At 47.2% G+C, this 17,077-nt stretch overlaps 5 protein-coding genes across 5 annotated transcripts; 1 reads left to right on the top strand and 4 right to left on the bottom strand.

Moving 5' to 3' along the window:
• Positions 1-192: 192 nt before the first annotated feature.
• HPODL_02871 (uncharacterized protein) lies at positions 193-2,052 on the top strand (the record flags this gene model as incomplete). Its single annotated transcript, XM_014077196.1, has 1 exon — positions 193-2,052. The coding sequence occupies one exon, from the start codon at positions 193-195 to the stop codon at positions 2,050-2,052; it is 1,860 nt and encodes a 619-aa protein (XP_013932671.1).
• A 64-nt stretch (positions 2,053-2,116) lies between these two features.
• On the bottom strand, positions 2,117-4,831 carry HPODL_02870 (GTPase-activating protein GYP2; the record flags this gene model as incomplete). Its single annotated transcript, XM_014077195.1, has 1 exon — positions 2,117-4,831. The coding sequence occupies one exon, from the start codon at positions 4,829-4,831 to the stop codon at positions 2,117-2,119; it is 2,715 nt and encodes a 904-aa protein (XP_013932670.1).
• An 82-nt stretch (positions 4,832-4,913) lies between these two features.
• HPODL_02869 (uncharacterized protein) lies at positions 4,914-12,275 on the bottom strand (the record flags this gene model as incomplete). Its single annotated transcript, XM_014077194.1, has 1 exon — positions 4,914-12,275. The coding sequence occupies one exon, from the start codon at positions 12,273-12,275 to the stop codon at positions 4,914-4,916; it is 7,362 nt and encodes a 2,453-aa protein (XP_013932669.1).
• A 100-nt stretch (positions 12,276-12,375) lies between these two features.
• Positions 12,376-13,476, bottom strand: HPODL_02868 (Guanine nucleotide-binding protein alpha-3 subunit; the record flags this gene model as incomplete). Its single annotated transcript, XM_014077193.1, has 1 exon — positions 12,376-13,476. The coding sequence occupies one exon, from the start codon at positions 13,474-13,476 to the stop codon at positions 12,376-12,378; it is 1,101 nt and encodes a 366-aa protein (XP_013932668.1).
• Positions 13,477-13,639: 163 nt separating this feature from the next.
• Positions 13,640-17,056, bottom strand: HPODL_02867 (Carbamoyl-phosphate synthase arginine-specific large chain; the record flags this gene model as incomplete). The annotated part of the gene is made up of 1 exon (XM_014077192.1): positions 13,640-17,056. The coding sequence occupies one exon, from the start codon at positions 17,054-17,056 to the stop codon at positions 13,640-13,642; it is 3,417 nt and encodes a 1,138-aa protein (XP_013932667.1).
• Positions 17,057-17,077: the final 21 nt, after the last annotated feature.

The following is a 17,077-nucleotide window of genomic DNA, read 5'->3' as shown; positions in this document are numbered from 1 at the left end:
ATCCCAAGCTCGCCAGTCGCACAAACAAGACCTATAAGGTCGTCCTATGCGGGACCTGGGCGTGCACAGAGTTTGACAGGTGCCGGGCCTCGCAATCAACAGCCCCTTCGTCATCAGGGCTCTTTCAATGGACCCGGCGCGCATTACGAAGGATTCGACATGGAGTCTCCGGCTGCCTCCGCTCCGCCACATATGGTGAAAAAATGGGTTCCATCAGCCCACGGTCTTGTTCGTATTGAAGTTCCTGCAGACCAACCCGCCCAACAATCTGCCAACGCCCGCAGAATTGTGGCCCGTTCCGCATCCATGAACTCCTTATCGAGCCGGGCTAGAAACCAAAGACTTGCAGCAAAGTCCGGTCCACCGCTGTCACAAAAGAAAAGTGTGCAGGGCATGTATACGCAAAAGACTCAAATGTCCGCTGGTCCTACTATTGTGGAAGACGAGACTGAGGACAGGAAAGAAGCCGCAGAGCATAATGTCCCGCCTCAATCTGACACTATTGATGTCAAGCTTGATCCTGCAGAGACACATGACGCTCCAAGGGAAGAGACTAATGATTATTCTGAAGATGAACGGGAGCTAGCTGAACAGAAGCTGGAGGAACTAGTCAGGCAGAAAGAGCAGGAGATATTGCAATCTGTGCTGCAACAGCAGGAGCTAGAAGCTGCCCACTCATTGGTATCCGTGTCCAACGAGTCGGTTTCCATTCAAAATCCGCTGGACACATCGAGTTTCTCTAAGGCATCGCTTTCAGGATCTTCCAATGGCTATGACGAGGTTGCTTTGGTCGATGGGTACACGGGTGGCTTCACTGAGAATCTAGACGCGAAAGAACATTCAGGAACTACAGAAAATGCAGATGAGTCTTTGGTGACAGACGCCAGTGCTGACCGCACGTTCCAGGAAAGCGACACTGCCACTTCAAACACCACACAGGACATGGGCCAGACGATGGCGCAAAGACTGAGACCGACACTCGGGTTCCAGAGATCGTCAGAGGAGCAGATCTCCACTGCACCGCAGCCAGCCAGCGATCCAGAAATTCCGGCTCGCTCGTCCAAGAGACCATCCATCAGCAAATTAGAAGACATTGATGGCTCCTTAAGTGCTACGGCGGAAAGAGTGCCTAGACCGGCTGCTGAGACACAAAAGAGAAAGTCTGTTCTGAAAAATACCAACAGTTCTTCTAGATTGTCTGTGAATGATGTGTCGGTTTCTTCCTCTGCCTACCTTTCGTTGGCCACAGCAGAGAACACCAGATTGAACGCAATGGCTTCGTCGTCGTCTCTCAATCTGTCGCAGCAACCGCGAGCATCTCCATCGCATAAGAGAGCTCCCCAGCCAGAAAGGGTTACCAGGCAACCTCCTAACGAGCACAAAGGTATGCGGCTCAGTCTGCGCAGCACCCAAGCGGCCCCACCAAGAGGCAGGCGTGACTCTGTTGGCGGCCTGCCGTCCAATAGCTCAACGCCAGCGCATCTAGCAGCAGCTACGCGAGCCGCACAACATCATAATCCGCAGCACTTTGAGCCAACTCAGACCGCAAAGAAACACGAGTACAAGGCTGCACCAAAGTCAGAGGCTCAATTGCGTGCGGCTGAACTTTACAAAAAAGCCAACGAGAGAAAAAGTCGCCGCGAATCTATTCTTAATGTTCAATATGTACAACAGGTTGGCGTAAAGCTTGAGAGGACCTCATCTTTTGAAAAGAACCAGGAGGCCAGAAGAGCCAACAGGTTCACGCTGAGAGATGAGCCCGCTTTTGCATCTGCTCAGGAACAACAACAACAAGCACAGACATATCAGGCCCCATACAAATCGCGTTTCGACGACTATGATTCCGACGCTGAGGAAGGAAACGGACAACTCAACGGCAAGCCATCTCGGAACACACTGAGAAGTATTAGTGCAGAACAACCGCGGACGCAGCAACAGCCAGCACAGCAAAGGTTCTTTAGCGAGCAGGTTGCACAAGGCAAGGCTCCTGAAGAGAAAAAGAAGAGATTTGGCAAGCTCCGCAAATTGTTTGGCAAGAATGCCAAGCATTAAAAACATGAATGAGCATGCAATATATATAATACATATATGCAACTAATCTATTATACAATAAACACTATTGATCCGGAGTCTTCTCCTTACTTTCCTGTGTTTCTTTAGTTCCGCCTATTGATAGTTCGTTGAAAACATCGTTCAACGGCGACTGGAAATTGCCAAAGTCGTCCTCATCTTCTTCATTGTATGATGACATTGTTTGTGCCCGCGAAGTTCTTGTGGTGACAGAACTCTGTTCAGATGTTGCCACCGACTTTGTAGCGTCGTCCATTCTCTTGCGCACCTCGTTGGCCACCCTGCGGCCGTCGGCTAAGAAGTTGGTGAAGATGCCTCGCAAGTTGTTCACCACACCAAGGCTTTCGCTCACTTTATCGTTGACATGGAACGATTTCCAAAAGTCATGTTGGAAGAATGATTCGTACGTGTCGTCCGCCAAAATTATCATTCTGAAAGTAGATGGCGTGATATATGTTGGATTGGAAGGATCAAGGGCCTTGTTATGTTTGAGTTTCTCTGACTCGTCGTCTCCCAGATCGATGAGAGGGGCCTGTGGATCCTGTTCTTCCTGAGCATATTGGAATGCCATTTTTAGGAATTTGGAGCTGGAAGCAAGATATCTCTCGCTCTGTTTGTTCTTCCATTTCTCCTCGTTAAAACGAACTTCCTGCGGAAGCTTGATTTCCTCATCGTTGGCGTCTAATCCTTGTTCTTTGAGAACTCTTTTGCGTTCAATAATTTTCTTTGCAATCTCGGTTTCTATCTCCTTGTTGGTTATATCGTCAAAAATATATCCGTTTCTCCACGGAGCTGTCACGAAAATGAGATCCTCTGCAAGTTGCAGAACAGATTCACTACGAATCTTGCCTGACCCATCATCGTATAGCTCAATGAAGTTGGAGAGTGAGTTCATGATGTCCTTGTCGATCAGTTTGTTGATACCAAGAACGATAGTCTCCAAAGTGAGATGGTCTTCGCCTTTCGACCATGCAGTGAAGAGCCTTTGTAGAAACAGAGCCTGCGATGGATCTGTGTCGGCATCAACCCAGTCAACCAAATGAGCCATGAATTTTACAAACGAGTTGTAGTCCATTGTGAGATTGGCTCTGCCGATAGCAGCATTGTTCTCCGAAATCAGAGCATTGTAGTAGCGGTCGTAAATGTTGGACAGTTGGTCGTTGTTCAGGTTAGGAGTCTTGGGCAGGTTTCTAATAGCAGCCCTCTTCACGAATATCTCTATTCCATGGAACACCTCATTTTTGTGTTTCGAGCGGTACTGCGTAATCAGCTTTTCGTCAATCACGGAAAACTCACGAAATGCGACCTCCCACAAGTTATCGAACTTGCTTCTCATCTTGTCAGGGTTCACAAGAGAAGGTTCTGGATCATCAAGCGTCATGAAAAATTCTTTGAAGACCGCTAAACACTCGCCGTCGTCCTCGCAATTCAACAACGCTTCGCCATTTACTTTCAAAATCGCCAGGCCAACCTGAAACAACGTCCTTGGGCCATGCAAAAGCAACATATCCACAACTCTGAATGCAAACACCAATGGCATGGTGTTGAGAAAGAATGAAAGGAACCACGGTAGAGAGACAATGGATAGTTGAATATCCTGTTTGGCAAAATGGTCTCCAAGTATAGGCATTGTCTTCTTGACAAGAGCCTCAAAAACTTTCTGGTCAAGCAAAACGCCATACATTGTCTGTGAGTAGTATCCTGGAATGATTCTCTCACATAGAACATAAAGGCACCAGAAAACTTGTTCTTCAGACATGTAGATCAAAAGGGCAGCCGTGACAATATTCATAGCTTGGCAGTATCCAATATCGGGGTTCTTCCAAGAATAAGCAGTCAGCACTCTTCGAAGCCTGTTGATACCCTCCTCTGTCTGGTATGCCGGATATTCAGGTAGGGACCTGTTGAGATCTTTTTCGATTTCCTCAATTGCAAAAGATTTCATACCGTCAAAGTCCACCAGCAGTTTGTTGTACTCATCAAAATTCTTGTATCGAAGGTATATCGACCCGCAACATGTCTCCCATAATTCTCCTCGCAGCTTGTTTGGCAGGCCGTAACTGACAAGCCTGTAGAATGGTATGTTTTTGATCAATGCGAAATTGCGTCCGTACTCTCTAAAGAAGTCAAACCACTTTTTCATTTTTAGTCTGTCATTCATTTTCTGCGCGTTCCCAGGGAACTTGAACACCCATCCAAGCCCTCCAGTTGGAGGCGCATCTATCTTCAGTCTGGACGATTTATTTTTGTAAAGGAGATACTCGGAATACAGTCCCATCAAGAATAAATTCATTCTCGACACTTCGTTGACATTCTGTTTCAGAGACCGTGTCAAGTTCTGTCCAAAACGCTCTGCCTGTGACTTTATGCCCAAAAACTGTATGGTAAACTCCAAATCACTGGTTGTGTGCAATTGAATTGCAAAATCGAAGGAGCGATGAAGTCTTTGAATTTTCTGTATCATTAGCAGCTCAATGACGAATGAACATGCCACAGGATCGTAGGAATCTTTGAATGTAAGAAAGTTGTTTGTCAAGGTGAGTTTTCCGCTGAAAACAACGACCGAGCTCTCCGAAGAGTGGGGCTGGCTCAGGTGCCGAGGGCTTAGGACCACTTCGACGGACGCCTCGTCCACTATTCGCTCGCCTTCAGGGAGCCGAAAATCCGCGCATAAAAGTTCGTCTTTTCCCAGTCGCTTCGACGATGTCGACCCATCCAGGATCGTCTGTGTTTTGGAAACAATGTCCTTAAAGAAGTCCATCAGCAATAATTGACGTAATATTTATTATCTCTCTATTTTATTAGGGTTACGCACAGCCAAGCTGTATAGTATAAATATAGGTTTACACAGATTCCTCAGAAATTTCCTCCAGCGGCTCGAAATTTTGGATCTCCGACCCTGATGTTTCATCAATCAATGGCCGCTCGTGTCGCTGGGGCTCCAGCACATCCGGGTCCTCCCAGTGTCCAAAATGGTCTGCGTGACGGTGCAAGTGCGAATGCGACTTCGGAGTAGATGAAGACGAAATAGAGGTACGACGACTCAATTCGTTCTGCAGTTCGTCTTTGTAGCTCAGTAGGTGCTGCAGCTTACTCCTTTTCTGTCGCTTGGTGATTTTGTTCGCCATGATCTTTCCCGTATTCCTGAGAATTAGTCGCACAATGTCTTTTTTGAAATGCTGGAAGAAATCTTCCTCAGACCACATCTTGTTGGTGTATTCGACTTTTGGCACCTGTAGCTGGAGTCTGTGAACATCCACAACTTTGTACGACCCTTGTCCCTTGAAGCTAAGTATCAGATGTAGGGGATTGATGGTGATTCTATTGAGAAGCTGGTACTTCTTCGATCGTTCCACCATCTGGCTAATGTACTGTTTTTCGTCTGTGTTTTCGTTATTTCTGTGACAAGAGAATTGGATCGTGCTGAATTCAGACACAGAGGTCGGGCTGCCTTCTCTATCATGCTTTTTGATCGACAGCATCCGACTCATCTTTTTCAGTTTTCCCTCACTATGTTCTGAGCGCTCAGAGAAAATAGAGTTTGATGAATCCAAACTCGTTCGCGAAGACGGAATTTCTGGGCTAAACGAGTCTGCCATGGACGACGACTCGTCATCACTCGACTCAGTGTCGTCGTCTGAAACCAGTTTAGGATACACGAACCTGTAAATTTCCACAGCCGTTTTAAAGTCCACTTCAATTTTCAGCGGAGCAAATGTGATGGACTTATGTTCCACAACAGGTATGCCTCCAACTGCCTCCAGCATTTTCCAGTCCACAAACACCATAGGCATGTCTAAAGAGCCCTCTTTGTGGACCTTTTCAACGATGGTCTTGTAATTCGTATGAGGTTGAAGGTCTTCTGCGACAAAGTCCTGAATAAGCACCCTGTTTCTGCTTGCCCCGTCAGGCCTTTGCTCTGTTTGGTAGCAAGACTGCTTAGCTTCAACAACGATGAACTTCTTATCCTCACCATCGAGAAGTTCCAATCGAATGTGATCCGCATTCAGCACCCACTGCCGTTCTTCATACGAGTCATTGTATTTCATGGCTTTTGTATGTTGAAGATAAGAGACAAGCATTCCGAGTTCGAGATAGATTTTTTCGAGCTCAACATCTATTTGCAAGACGTCGTCTTGGTCTGGTGCATTACCCTGCATCATCAACATGAATTTCTTACACTCGCTCAACAGCCAGGCTTTCTGTTGCAAATCGAACATGCGGAACTTGATGTCGTCAAAATCCTCAGAAACTGAGAACTTCACCAGGCTCTTCACCTTCTCCTTCAGCTTTTTCTTCTCAGTCATGTTGGAGTCCATAAAACTCATGGCCAGATTGTAGATCACGTTGTATTGTTGACTATTTGCAGTGACCACAACCTCCGGTGTCATAACCTGGATCAACTCTCTAAATTTAGTCACATTGCACTGGTCAGTCTTCATGTACCTGAGCTTGTTAGGCTTGATGAAGATCAGCCCCATGGATACGTTCCAAATGACAATTGTATTTGCTAACAAGTTGGAGCAGTAGTACATTTCCACAGGCAGCTGTGGAGGCCAAGTGGACTGAGACCAGAACAATTTGTACTGCCCGTTCAGAGTTTTGTCTTTGTCCAGAACGTGGAAAAATGCGTCTCGCAGAATGATTCCAGTTCTACTTTCAACAGGAATCCGTTCCTCGTCGTCTTGCGGCTTGAAGTCAACAGAAACCGAGCTCACCGTGATCTCCTTTGACGTAACGAGCACGGCACTGTTCATCTCCGTGTCAAAACAGAGCTGCGGAAGGATGAATTTGAGCAAATATGTATCTTCAAAATTGACATCTTCCAGTTCATCGGATTCTCTCAGCTTGCGTTCGAAGTTGTAGAAGTTCGAACACGACTCCATGTCCAGCGACCCGCGCTCATCAAAGCTGCCCGCCTTGCGCGGCAAACTCTGACTTTCATACAGCTCCTCGGCAAGCTTGATTGCTCTGCGACTCAAGTTGAACACCAGCGACTTTCTTTCAGACACGTTATCGATATAGCTCGAAAACTTCTTCCTGGTATGCGAGCTCCATCTGAATACCACATGGTAGATGATGAATCGGTTTCTGAACGACGACGCCGGTGGAGACGAAGGAGCAGTGCTTTTCACAGTCGGATTGGAGGATCTGCGCGAGATTTTGGAATTAACCCTTGAAACAGTGTAAGATGTTTCCACGTCAGAAGCCTCGTTCTCGTCCAAAAACTCGTCATAGTCAGGGATCATTCCGGCTTCAAAACTGTCCCTTAAACAACGAGTCACGTGCAGACGGGTGTCCAGGTCTTTGATTTCCCGTTCCAACTCCTCTATGCGCTTGGCAATAACCTGGCTTTTCTCTGGATTGCTCTGCAAAGACTCCAAGGAGGTCTCGTGTGTTTTGATTTGGTCCTTGAGCTCTGCCGCGCGTTTGTTAGCAACAGCGAAAGGTGTTCGTTCCGGATGGTTCTTGCCAACAAAACAGTCGTGTGTCCGTTCCTGAATGGCCGCAAAACTGTATTGCAGCTCTGGCTCTTTTTCCTGGAGAAAGTAGCAGAAACGAGTCGAGGACGCTAGCGGCGTCGCTTTCCACCGCGGATTCTTTGGTTTGATTTTGGGCGTATCCACCTCGACAAAGTCGTCCATATCAAACCACACCACATCTTCCGCGGCATGCCTTTCGCTCACGGAGGAGCTCGACATGTCCATGAAAGAGCTGGATTCTGTGATACCTATCTCACGTGCAAGCATACCTACTGCACTGCGCTCGTTAAATTCTGCCACCAGCAGCCGCAAGTCCGTATTGACAAAATCCACTTCACCCTGGTTGAACTGAAGACTAAAATCGGGGTTATCAGAAGCACTGGTTGGACACTTGAGCTGGTGGAGATCCAGCGCAAAGCTTTCGATGGAACATTTGAGTCCTGTGAACGCCAGGTTGCTGTTGGCCCGAATGTCGGTAGGGTGGATGTATACATGGGTCAAGTATAGCGGTTTGAGTTTGAGTGAGTAACTAATGGAGAACAGATGCTTCCCAAACTTTGGAGATGGTCTATAATCCAGGAACTTGTTCTTGAACATCTTTCCGTGCTTGATAGGCAGACCCAAGCTACTCTGGAACGTATTCCACCACGTGAAGAAGTGAGAAAACGCAAGCGGAGTAAGATGGATGCTGTTGTAGGTACTTGCCTCGGTAGAGTCTGATTCCAACGAAACACACATATGGAGATAGTGGCTTCGGAAGCCTTCATAGGAGTTCCAAGACTCCATTTCTTCGTTGCTTGTGAAGGTAGAGGGGTTGCGTAGACGGACCTCGTAATGAGGCTTAAACTTGTTGGTCCGCTTGACCTGTCCTGGAACGTATTTTCCAAGAGGGCTCTCGTTGCGCTCAAAAAGGAATCCAAGCTTCCAGATGATCGGCTGGCTTGACAACTTCCAGATTTTCTTCTCAGTAATGTAATCCAGCTCGTAGGGGTTTTTATCATCCAGCAAGTACGTTAGGTTGCTGCGACTGAACCGAGGAATCACCACATCGAATTCCTTGCTCTCGACAACCAGCAGCTCATCGGAACGGCCGGTACCGTTGATCTTGAGGTCTACTTTATCCTTCCACCTGAACACAAACCCCCCTCCTTGACCCATAAGATCATAGGGCGAGTTCTTGCTCTTTATGAATAGATGGATGCCGTTGGTAAATGTGAAATGAAATTTTGCGTGGAGCAAGAGCGCGAACTTGTCCCAAAATCCTAGCTTTGGACTAGGATCGAGAGGAGGCTTGGATAAAACATCAAAACTGTCCATAGCGTACAACAATGCCGGCTGAATCGCTGAGTACCACGAAACGATGGCATTTTTCGAGGAATTCACGTGTACTTTCATGTCTGTGTAGAATTTGACGTTGGTCATGGTTCTCGAAACATGCGAGGCAAACATGTTATCTGTGCACTTCGGGTCCTTGTACTGGGACACAAAGGGAACAAAATTGTACCGTAGCTCTTCAGCCACGTACATCTGCTCTGCAATGACAAAGTCGCCTTTGAATGCCACCGTCTGCGGAGTGTCTCCGTCACCACCACCAAACGAAATAAATGGGATTGGATAGTCCTTGAGCTGAATCGTCAGACGCGAGCAGGTGATGTGCATGTTAACAGGGAATAGAATACCGTACTCCATATCGTACGGCATCCCTTGCCCTACTTTGTGCAAAAAGTGTTTATAGTTTTCGAGCCCGAACGAAGGCTCCGAAAGGTCCCAGCGCAAATTGGCCAACTCAAAGGAAAAAAGGGGTGCTACCGAGCATGCTGTGATCACCGGATACTTGTCCATGAATCTGGCAGAAACAGGCGGATCTTCACCTCCCCTGATTGAAGAGAGACGTTTAAGGTGTCCAGACTCGCTTATTTGCCTGTGGGCCTTAACTCTGAAGATCCATGACTTGCTGAGGTTGCTCAACAGCCGTAGTCTTGGTAGTTCGATCAGCTCCTTCACTTTTCTGAGGTATTCGTTATACTGCTCTACCTCGTCACTCAACACTTCATTGGCAAGCTGCGAGCTTACACGCTTATGCTGAACTTTGCCAGTTGAGTTAGGGTTATATTTTTCGGGCTTCAAGGGCTCGCCGTTCACAAACGTCAAAGCAGTGAATTCTCTCTGCAGCTTTTCTTTAACCTGTTTCTCGTATTTATCGAAAGTCGCCAGTTTTGTGAGACGCATCTTTTGCTCAATTCTTCCAAGCAAGAAAGACTCGTTGAGCTCGGCTTCGAATGGATCGTCGTGCATGCAGAATTGAAACTGTTTAGCGTTTAAGCGGACGCTGGGGAATTTGAAAGGATTCTTAACTTTGCTAGGCATTATAATAGGCACGTTGAAATCCACTTCAGATTCTGGAGTAGACATTAGGTGTTGGAAGTTGGCTTCCATTTTCGTGATAGCCTTGGTCAGTGCTCTAAAGTTGTCAAAGGTTTCGAAAAAGACGTATTCGAACGGAATTTCAAACCTCACTGAGCGGGAGTTGATTATTGCGAGGTGTTCGGCTTGCGAGTGGATGCGGATCGTCGTGTTCGCATCACACAAAATAAATATAAGGCTCCAGGTCTGGGTGGTGTACGGACTTCTTCCATACAGTCTCAGTGCTCTGAATCGTGCGTAACAGTCATCGTCGACCGTCGATAAGGCTTCCATGCGATCCAATTCCAGTACAAGATCAATGTCGTTTGGTAGCTGGATTTTCATCATGAAGAGCTGAATTCCGAACAGGTAGGTTAGTGGCGGTTTGGTAGAGGCCTCTTTCTTCTTGGGCAAATGCGGTATCACAGAAGTAAGTATAGTCTTAATGAAAAGCACCGACCACAAAACTTCCGCAGATAGTTTTGTGTCTAGCAAAGGAAGCGAGAGAGACAGCTGGTGCTTGTCTTTGAAATACTTCAAATGAGGACGCTCGATGTTTATAAATTCCTCTAGCTTTCCGGTGTATTGTTCCGTGTCATAGTCCTTCACCAGCTTTGCCTTGAAAAATTGAAGCTCCACGTCCAGCTTCTTCTTTATCATGTCAACCTCCAATTCTATCTCCGAAGCCTCAAGGAAAACTCCTCTCTTGTATTTATTCATCTCAGACTGATCTACCTTGTTGTAGTATTTCACAGGCATCTCAAAACATGAAACAAACTTCACCTGTTGAACTTTGAGAGAGATGCGATCTATTATTGAGTTTCCTCCCTCAGATGATGAATGTGATTTCGCAACAGATGTTTGGCCGAGATTTACCTTGTGCTGGTACAATTTTTGGAATGCGCTCAGTTCCGCCAATAGGACCTCTATGGTGCCCACAATAATGTCTGTTTGTCCAAATAGACATCCTTTTCGTGTTCCAAATGAGACACTGGTGCTCACATGGTCAAGATAAAAAAATTTGGATATTTTATCCGGCTCCACAAACGAGAATTGTATGTTGCGTATAAGGAAGCCAATCATTTTATGAACAGAGCCTGAAACGCTGCTGAACAAAGAATCGTATGTGTTTGCCAGCGACGTATCAAAGGCAATGTCCTCCACTCGCACCTTGACTGTGAGTTCTTCTGCCACTGCCATATTTATAACGGAGCCCATAAGCTGTATTCGAATCTTAATTTTCGGGAGCAGGTTTTGTAGATAACCGGGAATCTCGAGTGGCCTTTTGGGTGCTGTCTCATTTTTGCTCTCCGGCTTCACTAGGTCATTTATGTGTGTGTTCAGGACTAGATTGGTGGTTGACACTGTAGTTTTAAACAGGAATCTGTTCGTTGCGGCAAACCGATCAATGAACTCCATGTCATCCTTATTTTTCTGAATCTTCAATATATCCTCGAGATTGCACAGCGAGAATATATTCAAAAATGGAAGGTATAGCAACATTTTATTTGTTTCCAGCTGAGTGAGCTTAAAGTTGCTGATTCCAAATAGCACCTCGTAAATATGTTGGTCTCCGAAGTTCATGTTTGCAGTCTCTTCCTCGTCCAATTTTCCCAGCGCAAATGCTATCCTTTCCAAGAATAAGCAGAACTTGTCCTTCGTAAGGGAGGCATTTTCACACTCTATAGAAATTCGTCTGAAAGGCAGGGCCAACGGCTGTGACGGAAGATTTTCTGATTGGCCATGCTTCTTCGACTTGGGTATGAAACGCTCTAGATCGTCGACATCTAGCGTTACATTTTTCACATTCAAAGTCACGCTGTAGTCTTCAAGGGAAACCGAGCCAAGAACCCTACTAACCACCTGTTTCTGGTTGATTTTGATGGGGCCCGAGGAAAATTGTAGAGCATTAGAAACAATCTGAGCTTTCACGGACTCTAGCTCTACCGGTACCTGATCAGTATACTTAACACCTTGTAGCTCAATTGCCAGCGGGAGACGTTCCAAAAGCTTGACAAGGCGCCGATTGGTCTTTCTTCCTGATGACGGAACCGGGTTGCTTCTCATGTCCTCACGTAATCTGTAGATACTCGCACCACTCAGCACAATCGTGAGTATTGGCTCATGGTACAACGTTCCCATCGGATTGAACTTCAGCTGGAGTTTGTTGAGTGAGACACGGAACCCTCGGGTGTGATATCTAAATCTATGGATAGAGTTCCATGATACCCAGCCGAGAGAACCCTTGGTCCCCAGCAAAAGATTCAATGACACTAGTATGGCCACATAAATGGCACAGAGTGCTATGAGAGTGTTCATTGGATCTTGAGACGGAACTTGAATGAAAAAAACATGCACTTGCTTTGTTGAAATATTTAGGGTTTATTTTGACTCTATATTTTTTTTTTACATAGCATAATCACGCCTGCAGTATTCCACTGTCCATCAAGGCATTGTGAATAATCGTTTCCTTCACCACTGCAAAAGCCAGCTTCATGTTGTTGGTGTCAGTTGCCTGCGTAACGTACGGCATGATGTTAACGTTGGAACGGTTGAGCTGACGGAATCGCCAGAGAATGTACTTGACAGCTTTGTTCACATCGTTTCCACCAACGTAGTCGGGGAAGTAGTTTTCGAGCGGCGAGCGTGGCAACTTCTCAATAAAGACATCAATTTTGTTCAGGCACAGAACGATAGATGTGCGCCGGAACCACATTGAGTTGACCACAGAGTCAAACAGATTCAGAGACTCCTCCAATCTGTTCTGGCTGCTCGACTCCAGGAGGACCTGATCGTACTCGGATAGCGCAACACAGAACATGATCACAGTAACGTTGTCAAAACAGTGGATCCACTTCTTTCTTTCTGACCTCTGTCCACCCACGTCGTAGAGATGGATGTCGATGTCCTCAAGCTGGAACTTGGTGTCGTAAATTCCGGAGGTCTGTTTCCTAGTCCTGAGCACATCCTCCACGCTTGGAAGGTAGTTTTCGGCAAAAATGCGGTCGATGTTGTCAAAGAAATACTGAGCGGAATCCAAAATGTAGAATTCGTTGCGTTTCTCTTCCAGCAGCTTGTTCACCACCGGTTCTTTGATCAGCTTCTTGATAAGGCTGGCCACTTCCACATTAAACTGCTCTGTAGTATCGTCCATGGCAGTTTCATAGGCATCAATGGCATCTAGCTGCTGAGGCGTAAGCGATTTCAGTTCGGACTCGGCGTTGAACTGCTTAATGGCCCGGACCAGGGATTGCGCACATTCGATTATGTTTTTGAATACAAAAGGCTTAAAATCGTAGAGTTCACGCTTGGAAAACCCATCCTGGTGAAGAATTTTGATTTGTTTGAGAACAGTGCTTTTACCGGACTCTCCAGACCCTAGCAAAAGCATTTTGACTTCCTGCTTTGGTTTATTTTTGCTTTGAGTGGCTTGTTGTTTCTCAACGGTCGTCACTGCCCCATTGGATACTGGAGCGTTTGGTGGAGGGGATTCTCCTTCCTTGGATCCGCAAACACCCATCCTTAATTGTACATAGTATAATTTTCTGCTGTATTATTATCCATATATATCGACCAAAAAAATTGCAGATCTTAGCTCCGGTCTTGGCCCTTGCTATTTGGGCTTATTAATTATTTTTCCAGCAGTCTAATTTATTGTATTATTTGGTCACTATATGCGGTCATTAGACAGGCTTGCCACCAATGAACTCACTCCATCTCTTCACCTCTGAAGGAATCACCACCTCGGACTTCGCCTGGTTGGCCAACAGAGCTGGCAGTTTTTCAGCGAGACACTGAGAGAACAGCAGCGAAGTCTGTGGCTCGTTGAAGAGTGGGATGGCAAAGTCGATGGCGTTTCTCCGCATGACGTAGTCCTCATCCAGCAGACTCTCGGCCCGCTCCTTGGCAAGGTTGAAGACGCACTTGATGTCGTACTTCTGGAACACCTCCCTCAGTTCTCTCTTATTTTCCTTAGGGAATTCAATCACCTCAACGGGACTATCGACATATTTGCTAAGGTAGTTGGCAACGGAAGGAGAGGCAACGTAGAACTTGTATCCGAGCGGACTCAGTCTCTTGGCCACATTGCCGAGGTTGTCGTTCGACAAGTCTCCTCCAAAAAGAATACCAGCAGGTGGTTTAGGCACGTGGAAATTCATGGTCGAGAGGATCGAGGTCCAGTATGCGTCAACCACGTTGTCTCCGAAACAGGCGACTTCTCCGGTAGATGCCATTTCGACACCCAAGAAGGGGTCTGCACCAGCCAATCTGGTGAAAGAAAATTGCGGCACCTTGGTAGCAACGTAGTTGTAGGATTTTTTCATCAGGTCGACTGGAGCAGGAACATTGCTATCCAGCAATGCCTTGACGGCGACATCGATGAAGTTGACGCCCAGCACCTTCGAAACGAATGGGAACGATCTCGAGGCACGGATGTTACACTCGATGACTTTGAGGTCTGGCTTTCCAGTGGTTGGGTTCTCGGCCTTGATAATTTGCATGTTGAATGGCCCAGTGATATTCCATGCAGCAGCAACCTTGTCGGCAATCTCCTTCAGTCTATCCATGGTCTCCTGGTCGAGACCTTGTGGAGGCAGCACCAGGGTAGCGTCACCGGAATGGATTCCGGCGTTCTCGACGTGCTCTGAGACAGCGTGCACCAGGACTTTTCCATGGGAGGCCACAGCGTCGATGTCAATTTCCTGCGCACCTTCGATGAATTTTGAAATCACGACAGGATGTTCCGCAGAAACGTCTGCAGCGTTCGTGAGTTTCTGTTCGAGCTCAGATTCCGAGCGAATAACCGACATGGCAGCACCAGAAAGAACGTACGAAGGTCTCACAAGAACCGGGTAGCCGACCTCATTGGCGAAGTTCTCGGCCTCCTCAACGGACGTGAGCTCTTTCCAGGCTGGCTGGTCGACGTTGATGGAGTCCAGAATGCTGCTGAACTTGTGTCTGTCTTCGGCCTTGTCGATGTCCTCAGGGTTGGTTCCGAGAACCTTGGCGCCCTGTTGTTGTAGCTTGAGTGCAATGTTCTGCGGAAGCTGGCCTCCAACGGAAACAACCAGACCCTTAGCGTTCTCCAGCTCGTAAATGTCCATGACTCTCTCAAAGGAAAGCTCTTCGAAGTACAGTCTGTCGACCTCATCGAAGTCGGTCGACACGGTCTCTGGGTTGTAGTTGACCATGACGGTCTTCTTGCCAGCCTCTCTCAGAGCACGGGCGGCGGAAACAGCACACCAATCGAATTCAACAGACGAACCAATACGGTAGACACCCGATCCCAAGACCATGGTTCCGAACTCGTCAAATTTGACGTCGTGCGACGTGGCATTGTAGGTAGTGTAAAGGTAGTTCGTGTCGGCAGGGAACTCAGCGGCGAGCGTATCGATCTTCTTCACGAACGGAGTGATGCCAAATGACTTTCTTCTAGCACGCACTTCCAGCTCTGTCGAGCCAACAGCAAGAGCAATCTGCTTGTCCGAAAATCCGAGCTTCTTGGCGCGGCTCATCACGTCCTGGGTCACACCGAACAGCGAGCCAATAGCCTCCAATTCCTTTTGCATCTCGACAATGTTGTTGAGCTTGTATAGGAACCATTTGTCAATTTTCGATAGCTCGTGCACTCTGTCAACGGTGTAGTTCTCGTGCAACAGGGCTTGGCCAACAGCAAGCCATCTTCTGTCGGTAGGGTGCGACAGAGCGTGGTCAAGGTCGTCAAACTTGGCTCCCTGGAATCCAATGAACGAAGGGTCCACCTGTCTGATGGCCTTCTGGAATGACTCCTCGAAATTGCGTCCAATGGCCATCACCTCTCCAACAGACTTCATCGAGGAACCAATGTCTCTCTTGACGTGCTGGAACTTCGACAGATCCCATCTTGGGATCTTGGTAACCATGTAGTCGAGAGAAGGCTCGAAGTTGGCACTGGTGGTCTTGGTGACAGGGTTAGGCAGTTCTGGCAGAGTGTAGCCAAGAGCAATCTTGGCAGCAGTGTATGCCAAAGGATATCCGGTAGCCTTGGAAGCCAAGGCTGACGATCTGGACAAACGAGCATTCACCTCAATGACTCTGTAATCCAGCCCATCTGGTTGCAAAGCATATTGCACATTACATTCTCCAACAACGCCAAGGTGACGGATAATCTTGATGGCAGCAGATCTGAGCATGTGGTATTCCTCGTCAGAAAGCGTCTGAGAAGGAGCAACCACAATCGAGTCTCCAGTGTGGATTCCCAATGGGTCGAAATTCTCCATATTACAGACAGTGATGCAGTTTCCAACTCTGTCTCTGACCACCTCGTACTCGACCTCTTTCCACCCTTTCAAAGACTTCTCAACAAGAATCTGAGGAGCCAGCGAAAGCGATTGCGAAGCAAGATTTCTCAGTTCGGTCTCATTGGAAGCAAAACCAGATCCAAGACCTCCCAGAGCGTAGGCAGATCTGACAATAATAGGATACCCAATTTTGTCCGCAGCAGCAAGAGCATCGTCAACAGTTTCAACAGCAATGGACTCGGCAATTGGGATATTGATCTCATTCAGCGCCTGAGCAAACAAGTCTCTGTCCTCAGAGGTCTCCAAAGTTTTGATTGGAGTCCCAAGAACCTTGACACCGTATTTTTTGAAAATACCCATTTTTTCCAACTGAACACCAACGTTCAGACCAGTCTGGCCTCCGAAAGTGAGCAGCACTCCGTCCGGCCTTTCCCTTTCAATGATATACGTAATGTACTCAGGAGTCACTGGGAGATAGTAGATCTCGTCGGCAAGGGCATGCGAAGTCTGGTTGGTAGCAATATTAGGGTTAATCAAGATGGATTGCTTGTTGGCCTCCTTCAGAGCTTTAATGGCTTGGGAACCGGAATAGTCAAACTCTCCCGCTTGTCCAATAGACAATCCTCCAGAGCCAATCACTAAAACGCGGGAAACATCCACTAAATGATGTGCATTTTCTCCAGTGAAACCAGATAGAATGCCAGCGCCCGCATACGTCGATGCTTTCTCAACCTGTGAGGCATAGGTTCTAGCCAAGCTGGTCTTCAGAGGGGCCAGCTTTGGCATACGCCAATGTCTGGCAAGAATTCTGAGGGACATGATGACTGATTTTCGAAAAAT

Source organism: Ogataea parapolymorpha, chromosome VII (genome assembly GCF_000187245.1).
Source record: "Ogataea parapolymorpha DL-1 chromosome VII, whole genome shotgun sequence".
In the NCBI taxonomy this organism is placed as follows: Eukaryota; Fungi; Ascomycota; class Pichiomycetes; order Pichiales; family Pichiaceae; genus Ogataea; species Ogataea parapolymorpha.
Note: the sequence above shows the minus strand (reverse complement) of the source record. Positions and strands in the feature narration are given on the sequence as shown.